We start from the raw sequence: 23,880 nt of genomic DNA on the forward strand, positions 1-23,880 counted from the left end.
TTTGTGAGAATGGTACTTTGTTTCTCACTGTTCACCATAGTAAGATTTTGATGTGAACATTATACTGTATATTGGTTTCATGTTTATGGTTTCTTGCTAATGGATAAAAAGTAAAAAAAAAAAAAAAGAAAGCACAGAGTTGTTGAAACAAATAAGAAACGTACATGTATAATGTATTTTCCACACAGGTCAAACTGAAACAAAATAAGGCAAGAAACGGCTACTCTTACAGTTACTAAAACATGTAAGAAAATGTACATGAGTAATGTCATTTCCACATGTTATATGTAATATATGGTCTCTGTTGATTCTAGAATCACCAATACATCACTAAATCTGTTAGGTGCTATGTTGGTCAGTCTGGTTAACAAGATGGACTCAGGAAATGTACAAAAAAAAAAGCTTCTCTGACAAAACCTTATATCAAAATAAACAAAAATAGTACATTCTGGTCTGTAAATCTTCAGCTATGACTACTCTGAAATTCTTAAAAAGTCTCCCCATTAACAGGCTAAACAAGAATATACAGTAGGTTATCGCCCTCAGACTCATAAAGAATTAGTGAAATAGGTGGGACATATTGGGAATAGCATACACAAAGTATGGCTAAGCTCAGTTGATGCCAAACACACATGCTTGAGTTGCATTCTGTTTAAGTGAATGCTTGCCCATTACTCACTTACAAGGGAACATTTAGATCAACAGCTTTCTGTCTTCTGCAGTATTTTGTGGCCAATTAATGTATTTATATGTTGTTGCAAGCAGTATTTTGTGTCAGAGAACTGTTTGTCACCAAATTTCACCTGCAAAGTGATCCACACTTTGTTCATGTTTTAAATAAGTGAGGTTTAAGCATGTGATGTATCAGTAAAAACATCAAAATGTTGCTGTGCTTCCTTTAGGACATGATGATAGTCTCAGTATTCTTACAATGTAGCTTAAGATGACAATTCAAATTCTTTCTGGACTGAGTTACATAGTTAATGCCCTGGCTTTACAAATACTGTATCCTTCTGCAAATGTGCATGTGATGGCTTTGTGATTGCCTTCTTGCTAATTCCAGGGTTTTTCCCCCATCTTTTGTTAGTATTTGCTAACGAGACAGTTGAAAACTTGTAGCTCTACACTTTAGACTGCGATACTATTTACAGCTAACTGTATTGAGTTGGATGCAAGGATTCACCTCACCACATTTTTCGACAGTAGCTTGGCCTTTAAAATTGAGGAGGGTTTGATGAATGACTTCTGAATATCTTGTAACCTTCCATTCTTTCACTTCATGCTGCAACATGCTGTTACAACTACCTCCTTATTCCAGGTGAATACTGTGATGATGCTTTTTTCCAACACGTTCATTTTGGACTTGCCCCACTAAACTCTAAGGATGCTCTGATCAAGTTTTTTAAGGCTGATACCGATTTCATGTTTCTTGACCGACTGACTACCTTTTTTGTTTTTTTTTTCCTTTTAGAAAAACTTTTTACACTAATCTCCTGCATAACCAGACAAACCCTATATTAAAGTGCATTTTACTTTTTTTTACTAAAGTGTATTTTAATAATTAAACTATAGACCACAGGTGTTAACTAGTAATTTTTCATTAAAAAAATTATATTATTCGGCTTACTTTTCATTGACTATCAAATACTAAAATAAATAAAATTTCCGTAATTTTCTAACAAAAAAATATTCTCACATAGTCAATTGATATTGGCAATTAAATGCTTAAGTGTAAATACACATGCACTTGTATGTTTTACTCATTTTAAATCATTAATTGCACTTCAATACTTAAGTACTTGTTTTTACCAAAATGTTCGCTGTATGACACACAGCAACAAAAAATAAGCACAGTACAAATCTTTAAAAAAAATATTATTGACTAAGCAGAAATTTCAAATTCATCTTTTATTGGTTTTTATGATAAGCCTTTTTACCAATCACCAATCAGCCAATCTCGATCAGCGGCCAAACGATTGGAGCATCCCTAGTAAGCTAGTATTAAAAAAATTCAGTTTATTACACCACACATAGTGGTTGTTAAAACAATTTTTTAATACATAATGAATTAGGTTCTGAAAATGTTAAGTACTTCATTGGAACTACACGTTTATCTCATAGTGAATTAAACAGAAATACATACATGTTAATGGGATATGGGATATTTGTACTCAGTTCATCTCATTTTATTGTCTGTTTTGATTAACTAAAGGTTAGAGTCTGTCATTGGTTGCATGTACTCGTATATTGCCTCTTCTTATCTTGTGTTAGCAGTGAGATTTACAGTACTGTTTACTCTGTGTGCGTAAATTGTCTGTGTCATGTCTGGTCCACAGGGCCTTGAAGAGTGCTTCCTGCTATATACACGCAAACTGCTTTTTCATTTAACCTTCTCTGTAGTCAGCAATGTCTGGCATGTCCCACCAAGTACATACTTTGAATCCTGCATATAAACTACTCATACACTGAACCCTATAAATACCCACTGTTGCTTCTCTGTTGTTAACATTATCTACACTCTGCTGCTTTTGTGGAGTCTGATCCCTTCAGTCAGAATTTCTGCTTCATTTTGCACTTATTTATCTTTTCCTGGTCTTTATGTCTAGATCTATAGTCTTTATAGAATTTGGGAGTTGTATGTTCATCTTTGAAGTGTTTTGAGCTAAGTGATAATTTGAGACGAATAGACAATCAGAAATATACAAATGCACCACAGTTATTTGAATGTTTACCTAATATAGGAGACAGCTGTTTTCATCTTTAAGACATTATTGAATATCCTAATTTAATTAGTTCTACTTTAAAACAGGTAATCCAAAGAGTTTTACATATTGCTGCTGATTAATACTTGACTGTGTTTCCTTAATATTCTTGTTTACAAATGTGTACATTGTTAATTTCTTGTATACTGTTATTCATGTGCTTAGCACTATATATAAGGGGAAATGGTGCTGCACAAAATTTCACAATAATGTCTTTTATGCTAAACAGACAAAAAATTATCATATGCTCTCGCTATCAGAAATATGCACTAAGGCTAACATTTTGTATGAAATTTTACATATTGAGAGGAACCAAGAAATTTTACTAAAAGTTACATTGGATTAGAATCTACTTTGGAATGCCAGTTGGAAGTACATCTGGCATACTGTATTATCATGATTTACTAATTTGGACAGAAGATGCAAAAGAGCAAATAAAAAGCTGGTTTGCAAGTCAAAGATTAAACTGTAAGTTTAATAAACAATAGAGGGCAAGGGAACGGTCAGATAGAATGACTTGTAACATTAAATGAAGTTTTGAGCCTTTATAAGCTGGGTCACCTTTCTCAGACATATTTTAGAGAAATGTTTTTTAATGAATGTACTATTGTTGATTTGCGCTAAGCTAAAAAGAAAAGTCAGTCAGTCATTTCCTAACTCACTTTGTTCTGAACAGGTTTGTGGGGGTCTGCTGGAGCCCATCCCAGCTAGCATAGGGCAAAAGGAAGGGAACAAACCCTGGACAGGGTAGTAATCTACAGTAGGCAAGAAGAAAAGTAAAATAAAATATCTTTTAATTTTAATTATGCTGTGTTATTGGATTTCACAGACATTTCAGTAACTAATATTTTAGTCCATTTTACACATTAAAAGTGATGCAGAGAAGAAATAAAAAAGCATGTATAGTATTTGAATATTAGTAGAGTTACCATGTTCAGAATACGTGCTTTATTCATTCTTTTACAGAAGAAATGCTACCTTAAATTAAAACCCAGAAACACAGGCTGAATAATTACTAAATTACAATTAATATTACTCATCTTTGTCTATTATTTGAGACTAGATAGCAAACAACAAGAAATTGTATTTGTTTGGTCTTTCATGGCTATCTGGCTGAGTAGAATTCCTGAATTTGTACAATAAGTTACTGAACCTGTCTGCATTGCACCTGTATAGCGGAAGAAATTAATTATCATAACTTTTCCTTTGAGCTGAAGAAGAGTGAACTTTGAATATCTAAGCTTGGGTAACTGTATTCAAAATGTAGAAGGGAATTTGCATTGTAGATTTTAGTAAGTGAAATGCTTTCCCTAGCAGCATGCTGCTAACCTTTTTAATTAATTTGTTCAAAGAATGTAGTGTGTTTTCTAAAATACTGAAATTATTAGTTGCTTATTTTCCTCTTTCTTTTTCCTCTCGTTTTTACATTTAGTACTCCACTGATTTAAAGAAGCTTTACTGCCAGATAGCCAAGACATGCCCGATTCAGATAAAGGTGATGACTCCGCCACCACAGGGTGCTGTAATTAGGGCAATGCCAGTGTACAAGAAAGCAGAGCATGTCACAGAGGTGGTCAAGCGCTGCCCCAATCATGAGCTGAGCCGTGAGTTTAATGATGGTAAGAAGGCGAATGTGAATGTAAACTTACTTATTACTACTTTCTTAAAGGTTGCTTAATTTTTATTCTGAATAATATAGAATAGAACTAATCTTTAAAGAATATCTGTTTCTATTTATGGATTTCCCCTTTCCTGGTTGCTTTTTTACTGTTGTATCTGCCTTTATCCCCACCTACTTCAAGGCTGATTACTTTTGCTGACATTATATCTAACAGTATTCATTTTGGTATATGGACAGTGGTGAAAATTGAAACTGGATTACCCCTTTCAGCAGATATACACACTTTCCCAGTAGTAATTGGGTAGCTCTGTTTTAATATGAATCGCCAATCTTTAATTCAGTAGGATGAACTTGAGCCAAACCTATTAGCCCCCTTTTTTGAAAGAGTAAGTATATCTGCTCTAAAACAACTCCTGTTTGTCAAGTACACTATTTAACAATGACAATATGAAATGTTTGTCTATCCAACTTTGAGCTACCCTACTTTAGCTTCAGTCTGTTGCTCCTGACACAGTATCAAAATTCCTAAAGGAAGAACATTGAGCAGTGAGTTTTGTGTTTAAATTCTTGAAGATCATTAAGACCTTTCCCTTATCTTCAGGTGTTGGTCTCCATATAATGCTTGTCTGGTGGCATTTCTCAAGCCTATTTTTTTGTTTTAGCCCCCAGTTGTACTAACTTTGAAATTAGCATCATTGATCTTTTGATTGATGTTCTGAAGGACATTTGTATATTTCCTATATTGTGGTGTCCATGACTTAGTATATCATAGACACTAACTTCTGATTTTTGTGTATTGAGCACTTATAACCTCCACTTGGGTAAACACAGGCCTACTAATACTCTTAGATTCTTCTTTTGATATATTCCTGCAAAAGTGTATATGAAAAGACTGTCCTGTCTTAAAATACTGAGAAAATGGTGTATGTTTCCTGCATCATTCTTGTCAACAGATTCAGTACATTTGTACACTGCTGCATCTGTCTTATTATTTAATATTATTTAAACTTGCTCTTAATGCTTCTTGTTCTTGTTCATATATATGTATTTTGACTTTTCAGGTCAAGTTGCTCCACCAAGCCACTTGATAAGAGTGGAAGGAAACAGTCATGCACAGTACGTGGAGGATCCAATAACTGGTCGACAGAGTGTTCTGGTGCCATATGAACCTCCACAGGTAATTTTAACTAGCTATTCTTCAGAATTTCAGTAAGAGCTTAATTTCCTATGTGTATTGGGTCTTTCAATATATATTATGTGATAATAAGTTTTTTTACTTAGACCCAAGTTTGCCTGGATTATTTTACTCTTTGTGGTGCAACATTACACCATTCCCTCTGATATCAGTTCTTCTTTTCAGGTGGGCACCGAATTCACCACTATTTTATATAACTTTATGTGCAACAGCAGTTGTGTCGGAGGAATGAACAGGCGTCCAATTCTCATCATTGTGACATTGGAAACTAGAGAGTAAGTGTAGCAGTTTTTAGAAATTTGGGTTGCTCCCATGAATTGTCAATCAGGGCCCATGGTACCTTTGGAAAAGATAAACCTTTTATGTGAAGGACCAATAATGATATTGAAAGTTGTGCTCTAAAAAAAAATTTTTTTTAAACCCAAATGTTTCATAGTCTTTAAAGATTATTTTGTTTTAATATTTGTAATGACTGTTTGATTTCACCTATCTTGGTCAATTTTTAGAGTAGTATGCAGAAAAGATTAACAGCCCAAGAAGTGTTGTTTATAATTTGTAAATTCAAAACACTTGTCTTTCAGTGGCCAAGTTTTGGGCCGCCGCTGTTTTGAAGCACGGATTTGTGCCTGCCCAGGCCGAGATCGAAAAGCAGATGAAGATAGCATTCGAAAGCAACAGGTTCCAGATGGGACAAAAAATGGTGATGGTAAAAACTGTTGCTTTATTTCCTCTGTTGAATTTTTCTTCTTTCAATATTGTGGCTGCATGCAGTGTGAATGATTTCATTTTGGAAAAAAATTTTATATACCTGCCTAGTCTGGTATTCGTTTGGCATTTTGTCTCACGTCTAATGATATTTGTTTCCAGCTTTTCGGCAGGCCTCCCATGGAATCCAAATTCAGTCAATTAAAAAGAGGCGATCGACAGATGATGAATTATTTTGTTTGCCTGTAAGTATTCTTTCATTTTCAGAAAAATTGCATATTTATACTTTTGTTTGCTAAGTGCTCAATTTTCACTTTTATAATTTTAGATTAAAGGACGAGAGACATATGAAATACTACTGAAAATTAAAGAGTCACTTGAGCTCATGCAGTATCTGCCACAGCATACAATTGAAACATACAGGCAGCAACAGCAGCATCTGCTCCAAAAACAGTGAGTTCTGTTTTTTAACTTGACTTTGTCTCTTTCTAATTTCCTCTGTTGTTGGATATTTTTGATGTTTTCAGGTGTTAAAATTAATATTAGATAGACAACCTTAAAAATAACAAATAATAATATCACTGTTGAAGAAGTTATTACCCTATAGTTAAATCATGTGTGATTTGGTGTACTTTAGCACAGAACATTGACAAAATGTCATTTTTTTGTAAGAAAATTGCACTGCTCTGTGGATCACCTGCGTTATGTGACTGAAATGTAAGTGAGACCTTAAGCAATTGAACTTTCTACAGGAAGGACATCATACTAAAAGTCAGTTTATCTTTGATTGTGCGATGAAAGATGAAGTCGCATTTTGAAATGCATAAGGATTAGTGAAGGTGCATGAGGAGCACTGAGAAAGTGGCTTACAAAGACAGGAATTGTAAAACTGGACAGGAGGTTAGAAAAGCACCTAGAAAATGACAGTCAGTGAAGCATGCTTTATGGTGACGTGCTTGAAAGAAGGAGTACTGGTTAGGAGACATTCACACACACACACACACACACACAAATACAGAGGAAAGACGCTGAAGGTACAGGTAGGGCAAAAGATAGCAAATATTTTTTAATTATTCTATTACCTGTCATCGGCAGGTACCATGGCTGGTAATTACATAAACCATAAATTTATATCTTTTATCAGGAAATTCTTAAGGAGAATGAGTAGCCATCTGTCTGAAGTTAAAGCATCCTTAGTTCAAACATGAAAACAAGTTCACGAATGCAAAGAAGCTAATTTAAAGATTTGGGGCCTCATATATTGCGCCATGTGAAGAATTCACACTAAAACATGCCATACGGACAAAATTATAAATGTGCGTACGCACAAAAAAATCCAGATGCATATAATTGTGTGTACTCCCAAGTTCCATGCACTTTCCCTTTATAAATCCCAATGAATGTGAAATTTAATGCACATGTATGCACCTACAACCCCACCCCAACTCCACACAGAATTTCACATATTTGAATATGCAAATCAATATAAATAGTCCCTTCCGTTCACTGTTTTGTTATAAGACAATAAGAACACATGGAAAAAAAGAAGAATTTCACAGAATGGGACATTTTATGCTTGATTGCTGATACAACAAATAGTTCTGAGCAGTTATGAAGCACAGTACCAACTGTGGTCATCGCTGCTCATGTGAAAAGAATGGAGATAAACACCATCAACTCAAAGAGGTCTGTTGTACCATGTGAACGTCACTGACAGAATAAAACCGAATAATAAAAAAACAAGAGCTAACTCTTACAAGTAGCCAAAATTTACACTGGGTGTTACACAGTCAACTCAAATGTATGTTTTTATTATATTATAGTAATAATAACAATAATAGCAGCTCGCTACTCAAAAAGTGAAGCGCCGGTCCTTGAACTCAGAACCTTTTGGTTATAAGGCAGCATTTCTTACCTCTTCACCATTGAAGAATACATACCAACTTCCTGTCAATTGACATTTGAGCCTGGGTTTTTAACTCCGACAGCAGCATGAAAATCAAAGGATTTTTTTTTCTTTGGTTATATTTTTGAATTAAAGCACACATGTTTATTTAATATTTGGACTAACTCTTCACACATTACACACTTCATGTCATTATTAGTATAACATGGAAAAAGTTTCTGTTTTAGCTATGTGTTCAGCTGTTCCTGTCATCCTACACTTACACAGATCATTGTAGACATGGAACACACACCAAATGTATGTATTCCAAATAACGAACAATATATTATTTCCCCAATACAACTCTAGGTGCCTCACTCCCAGTTAAAGAGACCTGAGCTCTGAGAATTTTGCAACGGACTCAGCTCCATCGGTTGGGTGGATGGGATAGCAGGCTGCTTGTGCTGATTGACACATTTGCAAAAAAAAAAGACATAAACAAAGAACAAAAGATGAAGAGATGCAAAGGAATTTAAGGTGGCCCGGGATTATGAGTTTTTTCATAGGTTTCAGAGATTCCAGTGTTAATAGAGTGGAAATGCTTTCTATTTACATAAGCAAATTCGTTCTCTGAAGGCACTTTTATAGTGTAGTGTTGGCACCAAACATCACAACAGGTCAGTTCTCGACTCTTTACATGGCGCTTTGAGGTGACTCTCTATCCTTAAAAGGATTGTGTGCCTTTTGCCGCACTAGTTGGAAAATCCTGCGACTGTGTGGCGCTGCCGTTTTTATAGGCTATTCTGCTATAGATGATGTAATGCTAGCTCATTCTTTTGGTGATTTATCCCTGGTCGATGTAACTTGTCTGGTGCCATTGCAATAGCCATGTGCGTGCAGTTGACCACTCCGATTACATTTGGAAAATAGGATATTGCTGCGAATTGTGCTTTGATGTTTGCCTGTTCAACCTTAGTTCAAGGAAATCATATATATCTGGATGGCAAGTGGATAATACCATCCTATACAGCTGGCATGGGCGACTGAATGACATTTGAGAAATACCCAATCGGTCACCAAGTTTACGTTGAATAGCACCTGTGGCTAAAAACCCGGAGTAGACAGAACTTGCAAAGGAGCTGGTAGAGCACAATTCCTCAAAGTCTGCCTTTGTAAAGCCAGTGCCAGTTCAACACACAGCTTCAAGAGGATAGCTGTTGAAAATCGAAATCAACTTAGAAGCCAGTCATCATCATCTATAAATACTCATTCTTCCATTTGCAATGTCATCTAACAACACTAAAGCAGCTATGGTAGTTGGATTAGTTTGTCCATTCCATGCACCATTATATTTTTACAAAATGATTGCAATCAAGTGAATTAAATTTGTAAACGATATGCAATTAATTTTGCTGTATTTGATAACAGCCACGTCATGGATATGAATATGAAAAAGAAAGGGAAACCGCACAGAAACAGTAGCACTGCCTTGACGCCAAGTGCCACCAGTTTGCAAAACCGAGCAGAAAAGTGCGTATGCAAGGTGTGAGGCTGCCGAGAAAATGTGCATGGCTTTATGCCAAACTTAGTTTTTATACATCTCTAAGTGATCGTGGAAATGGCCGTACACAACATTTTTGTGCATACGCACTGTTTTTACATGAGGTCCTTGATCTGGTTAGTCAAAATCCAGTATTCAAACCAATAAATATGCTGTAGCAGGACCTGAAACAAACATGTATGCTTGAAAACCTGCAAGTGTTTCTAAATTAATGCAATTCTGCATGGAACACTAAGCTAATATGTGAATGCAATAACACACAAATAATTGTTCCTCCAGATTCCTTTTGCCTAATTATTAGATTGTTGAAAGCCTAAAAAGATTCAGTGTCTAAAGTTTGCAGTGATATGTCTAATCCGGAAGGTGGCAAATACCCTTCATGGTGCTACATTTTACTTTTTTCTTCCATTCGCCTCTGCAGTTAAACATTTTCATGATTCTATAAGATCATATTTCCTTAAACTAAGAAATTCAGAAACTTTTTGTTTTTATTTACTGGTATAACTTGAAAGAATACTCCTCCCAATATAATTGTTTAGTTGTCACTTTACCTGTATTGCTTATAATGATGGTCTACAAAAATTTTTGATCACATTTTAATGAAGGCCAGAGATAACGAAGTGTCTGATACAGCTAGCTTCAGTGGGAGTCAGCGGAGTCCAACATTGAAAATAATCTGATTATGCATGTTGCACATCCGTTATCCATCATATGCTCACATTTCTCTTGTCAGTATCATCCTTTGGCAGTTAGTGCCACTGTTGCACTTCACAGGTACTACTCCTGTCCATAAAATGCATTTTATTTATATACTGTAGCTCATTTCCCATGATCAGGGCACTACACATACTGGGAGCCTTGGGAATCAACAATAAAAAGACTAAATCGTCAATTTATTAGGTTGTTCTAAATTGACTGCATATGAAGCCATTTGGCCTGGGTTTTCAGAACTTTGACTTTGGCTTTTACCAATTGGCCAGGATCCCTAAGAGGTTTATTTTCTCTAAGAATGCTTTTAACTGTAGTCTTTACATTCCTTTCCTCAATCATCAACATAGCATAACATTCTTAAATTCACTTAGACCTGTTCTGGGTCACAAAGGACTGAAGCCTACCCTGGCTACATTTGACTCAAGGCAGAGTGCCATTCTATTACAGAACCCAAATATGTACACACTCATACTAATACTGGGGCAGATTTAGAGACACAAATTAACTTAATCCATATGTCATTAAAAATGTGGGAGGAAAATCTACATGGGCAAGGACTGGGCACAAGATTTGAAAGCAGTATGCTAGATATGTGAACCTGCCGCATAAACACTAACCTGCTGTTCCACTATTGAGAACTGTCCATAATCAATTTCATGTTGCCCTAACTTAATTATGTCATCACTGAGATTAATTCTGTTTCACTTTATGTATGTAAGCATGTTTATGTATATAAATACAATATGGTTTAACCTAGTGTATTGTTATTTTTTAAGCAGTGACACTTCTTACAGTATAAGTTCTGCTTAAATAGTAATTTACATATTTATACAGTTTTGCAAAATTGTATTCAAGACTTCTACCAAAAATAAAAAAACAAATTTGTGTCCAAAACTGCTGCAGACATTTAACAACCTTTTCTTTGCATTTTCAACCACACACTTCTTCATCAAGACAATGTTTTATGTAAATTAGTAATTTGCCTAGGATTGAATTAAAAATTGGTCTATGTAATAAAAATCATTTGTTATTAGATGGTAATAATTGCACTTGTCCAGCACAGGCTATATGCCAGTCACCTCATCTGTCTGCTTGAAGTCAAAATTTGTAGGGCCTCCCAGGTTTCCCGACAAACTCTTTAAGGTCATATTACATCACTGTCTAGGCTTGTGCAAATCACTTGATGAGAGACAGAAGGCCAGGTAACATGTTATTTGAAACGCTGTCACTCCTTGAGCAACTGTTCAACCACATCCTTTAGTTAAAAATATGATGATGCTGAGGTCATCAAAAGACATCTCAAACACAGACATAGACTAGCAAACAATTAATAAAAGGAGACCTTTATATAATTCTGAATTCCAGTGTAAAATGTTACAGCAAAGCAAGTGATTGCTAATCTTTTTTAAACTTTTGCTTTGCAGAAATGACTTTGTTAACTTAGATTCAGAGTTGTTTTATTTCCATGTGTTGAGATTATAATGGAAAAAATACCTTAAAAACAATGTGACATACGTATTCAAAATATAAATTTGATTCCAACAGTAGATTTAAATTCAAATATTAATAATCCATTTTTTAAACACATATTCATGTCAGGATTTGTAAATGGTTTGAGCCAATCCAAGCAACATCTTGATAACAGTATGTCATACCAGAATTGGGTCAATTTTCAAACTCATTCTCCTGGAGCTATGAGTAGGACCTTTTATGCCATTGTGACAAAAGTAAAAACAATCCAAAAAAATAAATTAACATTTGATATTTAGTGTTGAAATAATATTGAAACTGAATGAATGAACTGAACTGTCAGATAAGAGAAGAAAAAAAGCACTTTAAGTTTCGTGTTTTTAAGGCATAAAAGTGACACCTAGTGGATCTAAGGGAAATTTTAGGAACCCAATTTAGGATGATAAAAAGTTGTCTGTAAATACAGAAAGAAAAAACTAGGTTTGGTATTTAGATACTTTTGTTCTAGGTCATCATCCTTGCATCTTACAGTAGATTCAATAACACCATCACTAATTTGTATACTGCTTGAGATTACTACATTTTATTTTTGCAACTATGGTTAAAGTGTTGCACAGGCACCAACATCAAAGTAGTTTTCATCAGATAGATTTAGGTTATTCTCCCTTTTCAGAGAAATCTTTTTATATCTTTTTCTTTATTATGTCCTTTCTATTTAGTATCTTCTGCCTTTATTTGTTCTTTCACTTTCTCTTTTTTCTTCTCTTTTCCTGCCTCTGTCTACAGTTTTCTTAAGGCCTACCTCCAAAGTGAACTTTTGGAGCCACAGCATGGCAAGGAGAGACTCTCCAATACTGAATAAGACCATCATAAATGTGGCTTGTTTTATCCAAGGGCACTTAGAGACCCTCAGTAAAACCAACATCAGCAGCTGCTGTCTGATCAGTGAACGAGGAGAGTTGCTTGATTTCGACCACTGCACACGTGTGTCAAATATGATGGAATTAAAGAATAAAGAATATTGTTTGTTGGAATCCTTTCAGAATACCATGTAAAGATTTTTTTTCTTGTTTGCTAGTTTAGCTTTCTGTTCAGGTGATGTTAATGAATCCATGAAATAAAACAAACAGGTGACGTTAAATGGTATAAATGTATAAAGCACTAGCTCAAGGTGTATAACTTGGATTTGTGTGGTCAACATAAGGTATCACCTGACAGCTGTGGATCTATGTGTTATTTGTTTGCTTTGTGTGAGTTGTGTCTCTGAGACATAAGGATAAATCATTTACAGTGAGACACAGACAACCGTTGCTTGTTTGCTTTCTTGTATTCTTATTTTAAATTAACATTTTGTTACACATAGAAATCTACTAAAGGAGGGTTGGAAGTGATGTAATGTTGCACAGTAGCTGTAGCCTTTTCCAGTCTCACCAGCATCCTATTTGGAAAGGTTAATGTCCCAGTCTGCTGTACAGCTGCCTTGTTTGCATTTCTACAGCATAATTTGAGTTTTAGCATTGATGTTGAAGAGGGTTTTTGTTTTAATTTGACCCATTATGTAATCCAAAAAAACTATATAAAGTTAGCAATGGATAAAGGTTTAGTTTCCCTTCCTATCATACATGTTGCTGGAATGCTCTTTACAGCTGCTGTACAGTATGCAGTTTGAAAGTGTATTACATTTTTGTGTCTCGCACTTATAATTAATTTTGTACAACCTCTAGGTGGCTGGAGATGTCTTTGTACTAAGAACAGCCATTTAGTGCCTGAAGGTTTCCCACTCCAGTTATAGTTTTCCTGGTGATGCAGGAGCATTAATGGACTTTACTGTTGATAGAACCTGCTTTCCGTGTTGGTCTTCTTGTGTTTGCTGTGGAGCTGGCCTCTTATATTATTTTTTCTTCATTAATATTAATGAAAGTGCTGGTCATATTACAGATTTCTGCTGGACAGGGTTATGTTTCTGTAAGCTTCTTGTCATAGAGCCAAGTAAGTAATGTGTGTAATAAAGAAAATGAATTAAAGTGCAATAATGTGCAGAACAAAAAAAGGTGCTCAAGTAAATCAATATGCTGTTCTGTTAAAACTCTTTTTAAGCCTTTAGGCTTTATTTTTCAATAAAAGTCTTTTTTGCTCAGTCTGTTTTCTTCTGTTTTATACTGTTTCATTCATTTGATCTTTACTATTGATGAACTGTAAGAAAAAAATCTAGGATGACAGCAAATCAGTAGTTACTTACACTGTATTATAAGTCTGCTTACACTTTTTAAATTAAAAGCAGAGGACACCCCACTAATTTAGTTGCTCTTTATTAAAGCAAGGATTACAGAAAACGTGGCAGTAATTGGTTTAAGGCTGCAACCTACTTGTAAAAGTCTGTTGAACAATTAAACTACAACAAATTTTAAAATACTGAAAATAAAGTGGTGACAAAATGTTTTCCCATTAAACATGCATTAAAAAGAGGCCATTAAATGTTTAGAGAAAGAAATGTACCATAATCTTTTGTACAGATCAGATTGTATTCCATGTCACACATAGCAGCTGGATACTTGTATGTATTTGCAAGCCTGTACTGCATACCATCACTGAAGTATAAAATAGCAAAGTCATTTAGTGAATGAAAGTAAGTTTGCACTTTGTATTGGTGGATGTAAATGTGTTATACTGTAGTGCCATATTACAGTTGATTGTGAATGGTAGAACAATAGTGGCAATTTAGACAATATGAATTCATACAAATTTAGTTTAGGTTAGCCTTAAAAAGATTCCATACTTTACATTGTACAATGTAAATTAAATGCCATTTTTCTCTTGGCAGCATTAAAAAAAAATACATTGCTACTACATTTTATTTTAAAATGGCCCATTAACATTTCAGTTAATATCCGGTAGACTGTTGTTAACATTTTTAAGTATGATTAGAATTTAAATAGAAAGGAAACTAACATTCACACCACCACTAAGTAGTAATTACTGGGTACAGATTCAGAGCTGTTATTTGATGTCCATCCCAACTTAAGTGACTTTTCTAAAACAGACTTTTCAGAAAATGTTCGCAGTACTGTATATCAGAAAGCCATTTCTCTATCTCTCTGTCTCTCTGCGTTAACATGGACGTGAAATATAAACATAAATACTGCCAAAAGTGAAGTCAACAAGATTATTAGTTATTATGAATTTAATTGTCAAGGGTGAGTGTGTGTATGCGTGTCTGTGTGTATTCAGTCATATATATAAATATACACATACATACAACCAAACAAAGAACTTGTTTCACTTATTGTGTTGCAGAGATGCAAATTTATAGTAGCTCCTAACTGAATTAATTTGGCCGTGGAATACCAAACAGTTCGTAAATGTTGGTAGTTAAATATAACAGTAGATAAGGAAGATGTAGTAGGATTTGCATAACTACCAATATTGTAATGAACTGAGGAAGATGGGTGTAGTTTGACCTGTTATCCAAAGACCAACTAGAAGAATAGCTGTACCTGCCATACTGCTCTAGCTAATAATATGCACTGTAACTATGATGTTTTTGGGGCATAAATACAGTAGGAAGAAAATAAAAGCTTATAAAGTTTATGACTATCATTTAATATCATTAACCTTCAAGTAATAATTACAGATTACTTGGCTGTGAAAGAAATACCAGAAGGCATTTTTAAAAATCTAATTCTTAAAGCTTTTTCACATTTAATACAATGTCACTGCTTCATTGGGTTTGGTGTTGTTAACGATATGCTGTCATTGATGAGAAGAGTAACAGCATGCATACTTTTCCACGCCTCAGGACCTCCTTGCAGTCACAGCCATCCTTTGGTTCCAGCTCACCTCCTCTCAGCAAAGTCCCAAGTATGAACAAATTGCCCTCTGTCAGCCAGCTCATCAACCCACAACAGCGAAACACATTGACCCCTTCTGGCATGTCAGGAAGTCTTTCAGACAGTAAGTATCTACCTTCATTTGTAGGTGCTCTTTGCAGGCAGAAGAACCTTAACAGCAAATGATTGTGTCCTTTAGTCACCATCTAACAGTAAAACATTTTCTAAACATAGTCGTGATTTTCACTAAACTTCATTTGTATCCTGTGTAGAAAATGCTCCCATTATATTTCATGTTTATTGTAAAGACAGTGGAGCCTGTAAATTCCACTAATCCGAGTAACCTCTTCTGTTTATTAAAAATAACATTGTTCTTATTATATAGATAATTGGCTTGTTAAGAAATATTGTTCCAGTGATGAGTTTCAGTTTCTGATGTAATGCTGCATTGTCAAGTTGTAAAGTGTTTTTAAACAGGGGGAGGAGGAGATTAAAACAGAAGACAATCCCAAATTTCAAATTAGATTGTTTTGCACATTTATTTAAAATACATTTTTTGTAATCGTTACATTTTTATTGCACTTGTTTCTTTGTAGTGACTCCAATGATGGCCACACACATGCCAATGAACAGTGATATGAATGCACTGAGCCCCACGCAAGCTTTGCAGACTCAACTTCCTATGCCACCTTCATCCCATTGTACTCCTCCACCACCCTACCCCACTGACAGCAGTATCTCAAGGTAAGCCAGTTGAAGCTATACAGTAAAATAAAAATATTTAGTGAAACCTGCTGAATGTTTACAGAATAGAATAAGAATTTCATTTGAAGAATATAATTTCTGTGTTTGCTTACATACCTTCGGGGCTAGCTAGGGTAGGGCAAAGCTGAAGTATGCCGAGAAAGGGACAGAGAGAACAGCATACTTTACAACTTAGAGACACTTCTGGCGAATAAAAAAAGAGAAGTTTTACCATCTCTGTCTTGACAAATGAAGAAGTTTAACAAATTCAAGAAGCTGAATAATTAATAAACAAACAAGTACGGATGATTTGTGGTATGTTCCAAACATATTTTTTTACATAAAGTACAACAGATTTTAGGATACTGCGGTGGGCTGGAGCCCTGTCTTAGGTTAGTTTCCTGCCTTGCGCCCTGTGTTGGCTGAGATTGGCTCCAGCAGACCCCCGTGACCATTAGTTAGGATACAGCGGGTTAGATACTGGATGGATGGATTTTAGGATAGTACACTGTAAATGAATATCCCACCTAGACCCTTCCTGTGTAGAGCTATTCATATGATTAAGTGTATTTTCTCCATCTGGTTCATTTTCATTTCCACATCCTAAAGGTATGAAGGCTAAGATGATGGGTGAATCAGCATAGGCAAGTAATATGTACAATTCTGCCCAACACTTGATTGGTACTTCATTCATTTGTTCTACTTTACACCTGATGCAGCAGGATAGGCTTCACTTTCCATCAATATCATTTTGAAATCAATAGGTTCATGGACATGGTGTTTGTATATTAGGAGGGCCTTAAATGAAACACTTAACTAAAAAGGAACCTAATGATCTTTCATGGAAAAAATGTCAACTCGTTCACGTAGCTAATGTTTCAGAAAACATTTCTGATGGGAGGCTGATTACTTGAGCGTCTTTCAAATTAACAATCAAACCAGAGGCATACGTGTGTAATGTGAGAAAGCATCGTTGTTGGTAGAGATTGGCCTAACCTTATGATGGTACTAATTCACTTCTTGGTATTTGTCACATTGGCAGATGATGCAATGTGTAGTCCTCTGTTGTTTCATGTAATTCTGTTGTTTACATTTAAGCTACTTACTTAACAAAAGTATGAGGTGCAAAACATGTGAAACATTGTTTTTGATTTAGGCAGAAGTCTGTTGTCCTTTTCAATGATATTTTAACTGGAGAGCAGCAAGTTGATTTGCAAATAAACCGAAAGTAATGAACATAGTTCATTTAATTTTTATAATATGCACTTAGTGTTTGAGAAGATTACATATTTACCAATGCAGAATAGTCAAAACCCAGCAACTGTAACTCAAAATAGTCATAATCAGCTATACTAAATGACATTTGGAAACTATCCATTCATAATAAGTGGGTTTTTAAACTGTAGGATGAAACTGCATGGTTTCCCCCACTTAGTACCCAGGCAGGATTGAAAGAAATAAAGAAGCTATTAGCAACTTGTCATCTTGTTTTGTTGCCTGAGTCACATGAATTTTCACATTTTTAAAGGAAAACTCCCATGTTATAGAACTGTTATTCTTTTGCTGTTCTAGCTTCCTTGTACGACTGGGCTGCTCATCTTGTTTGGACTATTTCACCACACAGGGTCTCACTAACATCTATCAGATTGAGCATTACTCCCTGGAGGTAAGAGTCTGTATATCTTACAGAAATTCTGAATACAATTTAGACTGGACAGAAATCAAGATGAAATTAAGCAAACTATTTTATTATCCTTATCATTTGTAAAATGCTTCCTAAGTTATGTGGAAGTCACAACATTTATTTTAATGAAAAGATATATTAGTTTGTGGCCACAAGACAGAATGTACACTTTTCCATTATTCTGCAGTCAGATTTACCACCATTATGTAATAAAGGAATTGCTTCCTACATTGTTTATATTTTCTTTTTGACCAAATAGGCTGCAACACCCACTGCATCAACCTTCGGCTAAATGGAAATATCTCATTGTGCCTTGTGGTTACAGAAATAATATTGAAGGATCTTTTAAAAAAAGGGAAGGTGTTTTCATTCTACTGACATAGAAATATATAACAAGGATTTCAAACATGTGAATTGTAAATTCCAATCCCCCGGCAGGACTTGTCCCGGTTGAAAATCCCAGAGCAGTTCCAACATCTCATTTGGAAGGGTATCCTGGACCATCGGCAATCATTGGAGTATTCACCTCCACCTCACCTGCTGCGTTCATCCAGTGGGGCATCGACGGTCAGCGTGGGTTCTGCTGAGGCCCGCGGAGAACGTGTTATTGATGCTGTACGCTTCACTCTGCGTCAGACCATCTCCTTTCCTCCACGTGATGACTGGAGTGATTTCTCATTTGATATGGATGCCCGGCGGAATAAGCAGCAGCGCATCAAGGAGGAAGGCGAGTGATGTGAACCTTTGGGCATATATAGCTGAGACTTACTAGATCAGGAGTTCCTTGCTCCTTCCCTTAAACTACTAAAGGCCTTTGCACTTATTTTGGTTTTCAAATGTAGCTTTTCTATGTTGTTTAGGCACCACTTGGTTCAAAAAATGTGTCAGAGCACTTACCCACGAGAATTTCATCTTCAGTATATACACATTGTGGGGGAATGTTTGTATGCATTCACACTTTAAAATCTAAGCTGAAATATAAGCTAAGGGAGTTCAAAGTTATATAATGTCAAGTTACATTTTTGTATATGTAATTAAAAAAACTGCAAAAAGTATTAGGTCATCTTTAAATAAGTGTATTTTCTGGTAGCAGTTAAATTCAGCATTATCCGGTAATAATTATGCCTTTTTCAGTGTCACTCTGCTGGCTGCAGATTTCTTTTCTAATTAAACATATTCTTTTCAAAAAAAAGTATTGCATTATAGCAACACATGCAGAACCTGTAATGAAAATATTGCTTATATTTACACAAAGTGGTAAATCATTTCATAAAGAGAAGAAAATACATTGTGTAAATAGATGTACATTATATGTGCATTATATGTTATATACAAATATATAAAAGATGCTTCTCCCCAGAAAGGTGCATATGCAGCACTAAGAAAAAACCTAAGGAAACAGGGTTATGGAAGATCCATGTGAAATAACTATAATTATAAAGTCCAAAATTTCAACAGGTAAAATTTAAAATATGTTTTCATAATTGTTGTGTACAGGAATATTTCAATTTTTTGATTAAATTTAAACAAAGAAGATGTTAATTACACAGTTATATGGATACTGATAAGGATATCTGTATAAAAATAAACTTATTTTGCTTGCCTTGTTTTAACTTTGAAGCTTGAAACAAAAAAGCAAATTAAGTAGAGCTAGTCAATTTTATATCTAATTGTAAAAATGCTTGTATATAGTTTTCAGTTAAAAATTTATAAACTTTTTTTTATTTTAGAAAATGTTCATAAGACATCTAGTCTTTCAATAAAACTTTAAATAAAAAAGGTTGCTTGAATGTATTTGATGTGTTTGAGTTTTGGACAGTGAAAATGAAAATACAATTCATTGTATTTGTATCATTAAAATATTGTTTTATTAATGATATTTATAGGTTTTAATAACTTAATTAAATAAGACAAAATTGACCATTTACATAAAAGTTGCACATATACAGAGTTAAAAAAAGGATCTCTGAGGAGAGGCAGTTGCCAATGCTTTTGCACTCGCTAAGTGATCAAAGAAAGTACAGCATGAGCTCTGCATTGAATACTCCAAAGAAGTGGCCTGAGAAACACCTAAAAGTGAAACAGTACTTTAAATATATCAGCAGCTGGACGTAAACCCAAAGGAAGGCAATTGCTCTTCGTTAACATACCATTGTTAAGACATTTCCCAGGTTAAAGTCACTTATATCTTACAGTAAAATATTTAAATGCATTTTGCAAAGATGTCTGGAACAGTGCTTTGGTGTCATAGTGATGGTGCATAAACACTAGAACAGCTATCATGTCCCAGTTTGTGTGGCTAAAGTAACTACAGTTTTATTTTTATTGGTTTTTTTTCACTTCTTTGAGTGTCAAAGCTGAGCTTATACAGTGACCATGTTACTATTGTATTATTCGCTGAATATCTAGACATCAGCTGAAATGTACTTTTACAGTAATTTCATGTTTGCGCATAATTGTTTAGTTAATTTGTACAAAGATGTATTACTTGTGCCAAAAAGATGCTCTACTGGTAACAGATACCAGACAAATCATGAGTTCCCAAACACCATCCAGTTTGTTTTTAATTGTCATTTCTATTAGGATGCCTCCCACCAAACAGTGAAGTGCTATATAACAGATAATATGTTGGTAATTTATACCACAGTCTTTATATATGGACAATAAAACTCATCATCAAATGAATGTTAATGTGAATATGAATATTCAGTTTCTCTCCTACTGCAATTTTTGCCATTATACTGGCAACATTAAAATTGGTTTAGTATACTGTATGTGAGTTAGGGTACAGAAGTGAGTTTGTCCTTCTTACAACTGGGTTCCAGTCCAAATTTAGTTACTACCTTGACCCATATTCTACAAGAAAAGGTTGCAGTCCCCAGCAACACTGTAATAGAGAAATTGGGTTAGGAACAAGGATGGATGGGAATAGTGTAGAGCAGTGGTTCCCAAACTCAGTCCTGGGAGCCCACTGTGGTTGCAGGTTTTTGTTCCATCCAGATTCACAATTGGTTATAATAATCGATAACAACTGATCTCATTTATTAGTTTATTTTTACTCTTCTCTTATTCTGCATTCAGAAAAAAACAAAAGTATAGTATTTACATTTATAAGACATTTACAAATATTTCAATTTTTTTCTAAAGCTATAAATGCTTAACTCTCTTTTGGTATTTTCTTGTTATTTTTCCCTTTTCCTTTGTAGTTTGCTCCCTTCATTTAATAATAATAATAGTGACAACTAACAACCAGCACAGCAGACACCTGGGATGATAAAAGCTGCAACGACTTCAGTGTCAGATGTGCTAATTAGCAAATAATCAATTAAATTACCAGAACACCTGGAAAAGCCGAATGAAAATTAGGTTGAAAATACTGTTAACAACTTAAAAAAAAAAAACTATGTATAACTGCTTATTAGTTATTACTTAGTTTGTAATTGCTATGGGGTGGCGCAGTGGGTAGCGCTGCTGCCTCGCAGTTAGGAGACCCCGGGTTTTCTTCCTGTGTTCTCCCTGTGTGGAGTTTGCATGTTCTCCCCGTGTCTGCGTGGGTTTCCTCTGGGCGCTCCGGTTTCCTCAGACAGTCCAAAGACATGCAGGTTAGGTGCATTGGCAATTCTAAATTGTCCCTAGTGTGTGCTTGGTGTTGGGATGTGTGTGTGTGTGCCCTGCGGTGGGCTGGCATCCTGACTGGGGTTTGTTCCTGTCTTGTGCCCTGTGTTGGCTGGGATTGGCTCCAGCAGACCCCCATGACCCTGTGTTAGAATGTAGTGGGTTGGAAAATAAATGACTGACTGTAATTTCTACATTGACTTCAAAACACAAACTGGGAAATGATGACTCATTTAATTAGGCTAAGAGTCCAATTTAAAAAACGGAAGTTGGTTGGAACAAAAACCTGTAGCCACAGTGGGTCCCACAGTCCCCAGGACCGAGTTTGGGAACCACTGGTGTAGAGCAATATTTCTCCATCCAGGACCAGCTTTAACATCAATGATGTTGGTTTAGAGTCCAGTCGATTTCTTAATCAGGGGTCACTGCCACCTTTTATTAGTAAATCCTAGCTTCATTAAATGTGTTTTTATTTTTGGCTCACGCTTAATTCATTAGGTGTCTTCTCCTGACCATATTACACCAATTCATGTACACATGTAGGTATCTGAAAGCTTATTGCTGTTAATGTACCTCCAGCAGCATTAGTTTTAGCCTTGATGTAGTTACATTTTTCATATTTGGAAATATTTAAAAATAACCATTAAAATCATATGATAAGCTGCAGTGTGGTAATTTAAAATGGTGATTTACTGCCCATCTAAAGTCATGACAGTGTGTGGTTCAGCCTTTTTTTTCAAGCCAGCTTGTGACCAGGATGTATCTATCTCCTACTGTGGTATTTACTTTGAACTTTTTGTATTTGCAGACTTTGTATATTGGATGAAGTGGAACAAACAGTTGATTCGTGTAATTTTTAATTTGAGTTTGATTACCTGTGGTTCATTGACTTCAGAGCACCCCTGTATGATTTTAAATTTCAGCTCAGTCACTGTGGATGAAGTCTGCACATTCTCCATGACTGGTTCCTGTCTAACACTTGATGCTCCCAAGATAGACCCTCATATTGCCCTCATCCCTGAATTTGGGTATAAGGGTTAAAAAATGGATGGTTGGAAGGCTTGACAAGTAACAAAAAATTGCTCTGGCAGAATATACCTTGGAGAGTCTGATTTTGCTTCTCAGAACTCCACAGGCGAACTGTTTTACTTTGAAGAAGTGATAATTAAGGGTTTAAAAGTATGGCCTTCTTTGTACCAAAAACACAAATTAAACTGTTAGCCAAGGACCTGTCTTTATCTGTGAGAAATCAGTAAGAAAATAAAGACTGTAGGAGCCCAAGAGGTGTCGATTGGCTTTTCACACACTAAACATGGCTCATGTGTATTATTAGAAGAGTACTGGTAAACTTAATGGTTTAGATTGAGTGAAAATGAACCAAATGATAAATGTATTGTTAAGTGCACTGCAGCACAGCTTCATCTTTACATTAGTTTAAACGTATTTCCCTAAAGAATTTTAATTTCTTACAGAATTGCCATAAATATAGTTAATTATAAATAGTACCCATTAGTATATAACAGTAATCTGGACAATTTAGTCTTTAATTTGAATCTTACAGAAATGCACCAAAATAAGGTGAATGATGTTTTTTAATATTTGTGCTACACACACCACTGAAGCTATTTACAACTTTAACAGTATTCTTTGACATTCAGTATGTAAAAAGCCTTGAACTGTGCAAATTGCAATAAGTAAAAACATTAATACGTACTGTATGTATTTAGTGTAGAGTGTGCAACAGCATTTTTGTAAAACACAATAGATGTGTTAAATCTGTTGTCAATTGTACACTTTGAATATGGCAGGTTTAACATCTAAACTTGGAGTGTAACATTTGCAGGACCTCTCTTCTTTCTTTTTTTTTAATTCATTTGACCTCAAAACAGTGCTTACACCCAGATTCATTGATGCATGAAAACGGTTGAAGTGAATGTATAAAAGTGCTTAGAAAAACAATCATAAAACCAGAACAAAGTAATTAAATCATGAAGGCATTCCAAAGAGAATGCAGCTCTATATGATTGGGTAGGGATTACTGTCCTTTTTGAAAATGTCACAAGGCAGGTTTGCCATGTTGAGTCACAGAGTGAATTAGTG

The 23,880-nt window shown here is 35.1% G+C and overlaps 1 protein-coding gene across 3 annotated transcripts in view; it reads left to right on the plus strand.

Moving 5' to 3' along the window:
* The window catches only part of tp63 (tumor protein p63), a 181,424-nt gene extending 162,204 nt beyond the window's left edge, over positions 1–19,220 (plus strand). For 2 of the 3 annotated variants that reach the window (XM_039765884.1, XM_039765899.1), the window contains 10 exons: positions 4,195–4,381; positions 5,445–5,560; positions 5,744–5,853; positions 6,160–6,284; positions 6,446–6,528; positions 6,612–6,736; positions 15,707–15,861; positions 16,334–16,481; positions 18,054–18,147; positions 18,604–19,220. In XM_039765884.1, the coding sequence (XP_039621818.1) occupies positions 4,195–4,381; positions 5,445–5,560; positions 5,744–5,853; positions 6,160–6,284; positions 6,446–6,528; positions 6,612–6,736; positions 15,707–15,861; positions 16,334–16,481; positions 18,054–18,147; positions 18,604–18,900 (1,440 nt within the window). In that variant the 3' untranslated portion in view covers positions 18,901–19,220. Of the gene's footprint in view, positions 1–4,194; positions 4,382–5,444; positions 5,561–5,743; positions 5,854–6,159; positions 6,285–6,445; positions 6,529–6,611; positions 6,737–15,706; positions 15,862–16,333; positions 16,482–18,053; positions 18,148–18,424; positions 18,504–18,603 lie in introns of those variants that run through there. The other variant, XM_039765891.1, reaches the window with a different exon arrangement.
* The last annotated feature ends 4,660 nt before the right edge of the window (positions 19,221–23,880 follow it).

Source organism: Polypterus senegalus, chromosome 1 (assembly GCF_016835505.1).
Source record: "Polypterus senegalus isolate Bchr_013 chromosome 1, ASM1683550v1, whole genome shotgun sequence".
NCBI lineage: Eukaryota > Metazoa > Chordata > Cladistia > Polypteriformes > Polypteridae > Polypterus > Polypterus senegalus.